At 56.6% G+C, this 7,689-nt stretch overlaps 1 protein-coding gene across 1 annotated transcript in view; it reads right to left on the reverse strand.

Annotated features, from left to right (window-relative positions):
• Positions 1–5,094, reverse strand: part of CCDC57 (coiled-coil domain containing 57) — a 104,951-nt gene extending 99,857 nt beyond the window's left edge. Inside the window, exons 1-2 of the mRNA XM_019661855.1 lie at positions 4,393–5,094; positions 2–292 (exon numbers count right to left, since the gene is read on the reverse strand). Of these exons, the coding sequence (XP_019517400.1) occupies positions 2–264 (263 nt within the window). The 5' untranslated portion in view covers positions 265–292; positions 4,393–5,094. The remainder of the gene's footprint in view (position 1; positions 293–4,392) is intronic.
• Positions 5,095–7,689: the final 2,595 nt, after the last annotated feature.

The raw sequence follows: 7,689 nt of genomic DNA on the forward strand, positions 1-7,689 counted from the left end.
GCGGTGCTCCCGCAGTTCCCGCTGGTGCAGCTGCTGCAGGTCCTCCCGCCGCTCGGCCTCGCGGGCCAGCGCCTGCCGCAGCCTGGCCGCCTCCACCTTGAGCTGGCTCACCTCAGCCTGCCAGGCCTCCTCCAGCCCGCGGGCCCGGGCGAAGGCGGCGTCATAGCGCTCCAGCTCGCGGTCCCGCTCCTCCAGCACCTGTAGGTTATAGACGAAGTCCTCCTGCAGGCTCCGCAGCTGGCCGCGCGCCTCCTCCAGTGCCATCTCCTGCGGCGCTCACCACTCCTTCTCCCTGCGGGCCAGCAGCGTATTCAGGGCCGGCTGCGAGGGCAGGCGGCCGTTAGGGGCTCGCACAGTCCTCCCACAGTGCCCGCCTCAGATGCCCACTTACAGTGCAGGCTGCCACCCTAGGAAGCAGGGAGAGCTCGGGGCGGTTACCACCTGCCGGGTCACACCGTGAATTCTGGGCCACCATGAGGCAAATCCTTTGGACCCAGCAGGTCAGGAGCACACACGTCATAAGTGACAGACATGTGACGCATGTTGTAAATAGCACACATGCCCCAAGTGAAATGCATCACATGCATCATATGAATGCATGTCATAAGCAACAGGCATGCCACACACATCATAAATGACACATAAGGGACATGCGTGTGACACCTAAAATAAATGGCATGTGTGTCATAGGTGGTATGCATATAAATGGCATGTGACTCATGTTTTAAGTGGCACACAGGTCATTAGTGGTACACGTTTTATGGGCTGTGGTCCTGCACTGGCTGTAAGGCTCCTAGGACCACTGGGGCCAGTCAGGCCAGGTCACAGGTCAGTCCAGCCACCAAGCTAGGGGGAATCCCGGGCGTGGAACAACGAGGTGACACAGCAACCGCCATGGCTGGGTGTCCCACACGAATGGGACATCTAGTGGCTGCCCCCACAAACCCAACACACACGTGAGCCCAGCTGACTGGCACTATGAGCGAGGAGCGAGTGTGTGGCCGGATGCGTTCTGGGGTCTGGCACCGTCTGGCCCATCAGCAGAAGCCAGTGCACACACAGGCCACACGGGCCAGCACACTCCCAGGGAAAGAATCAGGACAGACGCACACACACATTAACGACGCCACGCTGCTGTGACCTGACAAAGTGCCCCTGTGTCGCCACTGCGGTTCTTCCACAGAGCACAGCAAGGGCTGCGAGGCCCACAGGCCTCCCTCCTGAGAACCCATCATCAGCACCGTCCGTGAAGGTCGCCCCGCATCGGTCACAGAGCCACCCACCGGAGGTCCTCTTCTCACATGGAAATCATGTAACGCCGTGCCCGTGCTCCCAGCCATTTTCAAGATAAAGTTCAACCTGTTTGGCAGTTTACCAAGACCTCCGGGGTGGGCCTGGCCCACAGTGCCCACCACAGCTTCCTCTGGATTTCCAGCTGCTTCAGAGGGAAACCAGCTTCTACCATGTGCACCAGACCGCACTGCTGTCAAGACCCTTGAGAAGGGGGTCCTGGGAAGGGGGCACCCTGAGAGTTCGGTCCTCCTTTCCTCCTCACCCCACCACGGAATGGCCTGTCCTGCTTCTGCGAATCTCACCCAAGGATGATCCTAAAAGCCCCGAGGCTGAGATTAATGGGCTGTAAATGTCACAGATCCACAATGTGCACCTAATCCCTCTGCCAGCCAGATGTCCTCCAGGAGGGATCCCACGAAATTGCTGGGAAAGCTGCAGAAATCTCCAAAGAGGGGAGGGACCCACTGCCAACTCGGCTTTGCCCATGGTGCTCACGGTCCTCTAGGAGAACCAGGGACGTCAGGAGACCTGCTGCCAGCAGGAAAACCAGGACCGCACCAGGTAAGCTCATCACTTTGGTTTTCTCATTTGTACAGTACTGAGCTTTCTAACTCTTTTTTCTTTTTATGTTGTGAGTTTGCCTGTCAGGTATAAAAAGCTCTGAGAAATCCAAAGGTCTTAAGAAGGAGAAAATCACTCCTTGTGAAAGCCATGGTTTCCCACACATGGAAAACATGCAGCCCCCAGACAGACACAGGCAGCAGAGGCCCCGCCCAGCAGACCCCTTCAGTCACCAGCTGGGTGGGATGCACCCTGCTGTTAAGATGACACAGTGGCCCGCACTCACCCAAACCCACTCTGCGCCTGCCCGCGGCCCAGCCTTGTCAGAGGCGAAGGGAGCGACGCTGGGATCAGGCACTCCCCATGCACAGCACGATGTTTCCCGTGGGCCAGGGGCTCTGAGATGTGGGCGCATCACACTTTAAGAGGAAAGAGTGCAGGGCGGAGGATGAGTCTGAAGGAACTGGGAAAAGCAGCTCCGTGGGACAGTAAGAGCTTCCCATGCACGGGGGCTCTCACAGGGGCTGGCCTTGCCCTCGGTGCCCCCAGGAAGCTGGCTGCAGTGACTACATGCGGGATAAACAGGCAAGGAGCAGGAGACAACCCTGTCTGTGCCAAGCGTACCCCTCGCCAACATGACCAGCTCACCAGAGTGACACACACCCAAGTCAGAGACGAACCGTAGCTGCCCAATCTGCGAATGTGACACTTCTGCTCGGCTGACCAAAACTTTGGAGCGATTTCTTTTAAACATTTGATAAGTACTTAATTGAAAGAGCATGGCTTTACCGCAATAAAGCATAAGCAGCTGCAGACTCTAACTCGTACACAAATGTCAGTCCCTAGGTGCTATGAACAGCCGTTGAGGTGCACTGGCTGGAAGGACACCGAAGCAGGGGTGCTGTGTACCCCTTCCGCGGAGGACTGCGGCTCTGGACGCACTTGGCTTCCACTCAAGTCCTAACAAGATGCGCCCCACTACCCCTAATATGAGGACCCAAATCTACTCCAGTGAGGAATGTGTTCTCCTTGCTGTTCTGTAAATGTATTTAATGAGCTTAATTGACACAATGTTTTCGTGAGCCTTGAGGGAGAGTCCAGAGGTGGCTCACTGCCCTCAGGGCAGGGGACTCAACACTGCCACCCTTTGGCAACCCAACTCAGGCAGGGGGGCTAAGCTCAGCACGTTTCATCTTTAAGGGGTCCTCGGGGATGACACTCATGGACCTGAGACCCCAAGCCCACTTTCCCATCCTTCACTGGCTGCCACATAGTACCCACGACCATCTGTGAAACTGAAGTGAGAAGTGAAAGGCTGGGAACGTGCCCACGGACACAGAGGCCTACAGGACGGGGCTCCTAATGCCCACGTCTGGACAACGAGAGCAACAAAATACGTGACGATAACAGATCATACCCCGTGGGATAAAAATGTCTATACCAACAGAAATAACTGAATAAGCAGAAAAACGGGGAGAAAGGAAGCCTCTTTCTTACAGGAGAATGCGAACTAATACATGAAGAGGGAGTAATGGAAATGGACAAATGACCACTTTACAACACAAATAATTGTCTCAGAAACACTCATCGGGCAGCATGTTCGGAAACAAGATATATACCCATAGTCTCAAAGTAGCTCCCACAAGACACTTCTTACCTCCAAAGAGGAAACAGTAACTGTATGACAGAGACAGCCGGTGGCCACCACCTAAACCCATGGCCAGGTAGTAATGGGACAAACTGGCAAGCGTGTGCTACTCGTAAGATGCGCTGAGGAGAACACACTTGCACTGCTCAGGTTTTCTTACCAAAAAATGCCTAACTTGGAGTTGACCACGAGATAAACCCAAATTGAGGGGCATTCTACAAAAGAAGTGACTCATAAAAATCAAAGCAAGACTGAGGAATTGTTCCGGATTAAAGAAGAAGAAGAAAACATGGATGGTCCTGGATTGGACCCTGCAGAAGCGTCCAGTCATCCGTGAGATGGCGGAATACATCGTTTTGTATTCGCTTTCATTTCTTTAGTTTGCGAAAGGAACCGTGCTGATATAAGGTTATTTTGGGGAATCCGGCAAAAGGCACAGGGGAAGTCCCTCTACTCCTTCTGCAACTTTTTAGTTAAGTCTCAAATAATTAAAAAAAAAAACAAATTCACTCTGGCTGTGGACCTGGGCCAACGCATCTTCCTGCGCCCGTTTCGTCACCGGCAGGGCCCCACCCGTCGCGTTCCCCGAAAGGATGAAGACCGGCAGCACGAAGCAGCCTGCAGGATGCCGGCCAGCCCTCGGGACGCGCTGCCGGGAACAGGTGGGCAGGGACCAGCCCCAGCTCGGGGTGCGCGGCTCGGCGGGCCACGCAGGGGAGGCCCCGGGCCCTGGGCCCCCACAAGGCCCCGCTGTGTCCGGCAGGACTTGAAAAGTCGCGAGTCTTTCCAAGGAGAGCGAAGACACCGCGCAAAGCGACCCGAGAGGCCGTGAATAAAGGCACCTCCCGCGCCCCCCGCGCCCCCGCCCCGCGCCCCAGCCCGCGTCTCACCCGGAACGCCGGCGGCGAGCAACCGCACGGCCAGCCGCGTTGCCATAGCGACACGAGTCCGTCCGCGCGGTCCGGGCGCGCTCCGTGCAGCGCTCGGGTTCCGCCGGCCGGAAACGCGAGCCGGCCTCCAGGTTCCGGGCTCCTGCCGCCCGGCCTCGCCCGGCCCAGTCGGGTTCCGGCCCTCGGGCGTCAAGGGGCGCGTGGGGAGTCCGCCTCCGACACGACTCCCGGCGGGGTCAGCCGAGCGAGTTGGTCCCCGCACCATCGTGGGGTGGCGGGGTGGGCCGGAGGCCGCTGAAGCTTCCCCAGCCGAGCCCAGGAAGCCAGGACGCGAGCTCCCCAGGCGAGCCCGTCCGGTTGCGCCGAGGGTGGACCTGAGCCGGGCCGGGTCCGCACGTGGGGACTGCGGGGACCGCGGGCCGGCCCGGGGCTGCAGGGGTCGTGGCGCGCAGTTCCGCGGGGCGAGCCCCCAGCCCCGCCCGGTCCCTGCGGCATGGTGCGTGGGTCCCTCCAGCAGTGAGCGGGCGCCTCCGCTCCAGCGCCAGCAGGCGGCAGTGAGGCTCGGGCAGCCCGCGCGGGCCTTCCGTGCGTTTGCACTCATAACCTGTGCGCTTCTGTGTTCAATTATACGTTAAAAAAAGAATCAGGGGCCGGCCTAGCAGCGCGTTGGTTAAGAGCTGGCTTGGGACGCCGGAGGGCCCCGGTTCGGATCCCACATATGAGGGCCAGTGACACTGCCCTCCACAGCTAAGATGCTGAACAACAGCTCAACCTGGANGAGGGACGCTGACACCGAGGCTGGCTCCTGGGAAGCCGCGGCCCCCGGTGGCAGCAGGCCTGACGGGCACGGATGCTGCAGGTCACGCTTGCTGGACCACACGGAGCAGCAAGGAAGGCCACGCTGCTGTGGAGCCACAGGCCACCCTCCACCCTCCTCACCCCGCACCCCCGCCCGGCAGGCGCTCCAGCGGGAGGCGTGGCTGCAGCGCACACGTGAGGGCTGGTGCTCCAGCTTCTCTGGCTACTGTCGCCTGCATCTAACACGTAGATCAAACAACAAAACCAAAGGCAAAGCCAAGGAAACCTCCGAGTAAGCTTTGACTTCCTGGTAGCTGACAGCTGTAAAGCCGCTGTCCCCATAAATAGAAATATAGTTGGCAGAGACTTCTCTGTAAGAAACAGAAACGTTTCCCAAACCCAAGGGAACAGTAGCCGTTAAGCGTGGCCGCCACACAGGGGCCCCTTAGCAGTCCTCGCAAACACAGTTTCCGTAGGATCACCTCCGCAATGCAGCCAGGACACCGGAGTGTAACCTCAGTTTCAGTGACAAAAGCTGTGTGTGTACACATGTCCCCTAGACACTAGGTGCAGGGGGACAGAGAGGGCTTAGATGCCAGAAAGAAAACCGGGTTGAAGAAGTACCCCATTAACGGAGAAACTGGTGCATCTGCTGCGGAAACAGTCTGGTAGGGCCTCAGAAAGTGGAACATGGAATGACCACGTGACCCAGCAACGCCACTCCTGGGGACAGACCCAAAAGAACTGAAAAACAGACCTGTACACCCAGGTNGTTGCAGGCGACGGTGTAAGCTGCAGCCCCTGCTGCAGTGGGTTGCCATGGGCTACCGTGTGTAGCCAGCAGCCAGCGTGAACGGCCGGCAGCCAGCGTGAGCGGCCATCCAGAAGCCGGTACTGACCTGCCTCTCCCGGGAAGAGCGCAATGATGGTGCCAACTTGGGCCAGTGAAGCGGCGTCCTCCACAACTAGACTGAAGAACAAAAAGGACAGCAACTTGCCTGTTCCCCTTCCCCCAATTCCCCAATTAAAATCTTTAAATAAATAAATAAAATGAAGAAACGAAACTACCTCTGCAGCCAGCCCGGTGCTTAGAGACACCCTTCATCAGCGGCGGAGCGTCCCGGGGGCTGGGGAGGACACAGTTGTCCCGAGTGGAGACAAAAACGGGTGCTCGGCCCGCATGGTGGTGGCACGTTGGGCACAGTCTCCTGCCCGCAGCTTGGTCCCACCCCTCCTGTAGGTCTTTTCTCAACCTGGATGGCATACATGGTGGTCCCCAAGCGGGTGCTGCCACGCTGGACAGACGTCTCAGCCGTAAGAAAGGCTCTGTTTCAGGAGGCAGCTCCTGGCCAGAGGCCCAGGAGGTATTAAATATCAGAGACAGATCGATAACCCAAGCCGCACGGGAAATGTAAGATGTGAGATGTGATCGTACCACTGTGTAGAAACCACTGAAAATAGCCCGCCTGCCTGGAGGAGCCCCGAGGTGATACAGGAGAGCTCCCTCACTGTGGGAGTTCTAAGTCTCCTTTTCCCTAGTTTCTTAGCCTTTTAGCCCCTGGTCTTAATCACTTTTCAAATCAGTTTCTTACTCCTAAACTAAAGATTGCTCTTAGCCTAAATCACAGACTGTCTTTCACCCCTGTTTCAAATAACTACGTACTTAAAAGCCTGTGACTTAAGCTTGTTAACTGTAATCATTGTAGCCCAACACTCTTTCAGACCATTCCAGACCTAATCCCTGGGTAAAATAAGATAATTGGGCTTCGAGTCCTGTTCCTGGAGCCAGCACTTTTAATTTATTAACTAACATCTGTTTCTCCTCATCTAGGAGCTGTCCAGATACAAATTATGTCCCAGTGAGGCTTCCAGTGCACCCCAACCAAGGCAGATATGAGACGCCCTCTTTTTTTATTTAAGATCAGATAGGATGAGAGTTTTGTGAATCCCCAGCAGGTAGGGACGGCTCTACCTCCCTTCTCAGCTCGAAGCAGATACAGGAGAAGAGACCTCCCGTCCCTCAGTTCCCCACAGAGATTTATGGGTATCACGTCTCTCAGGGAAAACACGGCAGGCAGTTAGAGATAGAAACGGCATCCCTGCATTCCTGCACGTCCCACACAATCTACGGGGAGCACCGCCTGGACACCTCCTGATTCTTCCTTATCCGCCCTAACCATTAGCCGCTGTGAGGACCTAACTAAACTGGACTGGTCACTCACACCTGCACAGTAGAGGCCACCACGACCTCCATCTCACCCTAGCATCATTATACCATCATTATAACATCATACATATGCCCAGAAGTTCATTAATATCATTATAACAGACTGAACCCTGGGAAGGGACATACCTAAGAAGATGAGGTAATAGCCCCACATCAATCACAGGTGTCATCAAGTGGTCCTGCTCCCCAGAGGAACAGCCCCTCCTAGAGGAAAAAAGATAAAACCCCCAGGCTCCCGCCAGCCGCTGCTCCTTTTGAGCCTTGCCTTTGCT

Source organism: Hipposideros armiger, unplaced genomic scaffold, assembly GCF_001890085.2.
Source record: "Hipposideros armiger isolate ML-2016 unplaced genomic scaffold, ASM189008v1 scaffold_362, whole genome shotgun sequence".
NCBI classification, from domain to species: domain Eukaryota; kingdom Metazoa; phylum Chordata; class Mammalia; order Chiroptera; family Hipposideridae; genus Hipposideros; species Hipposideros armiger.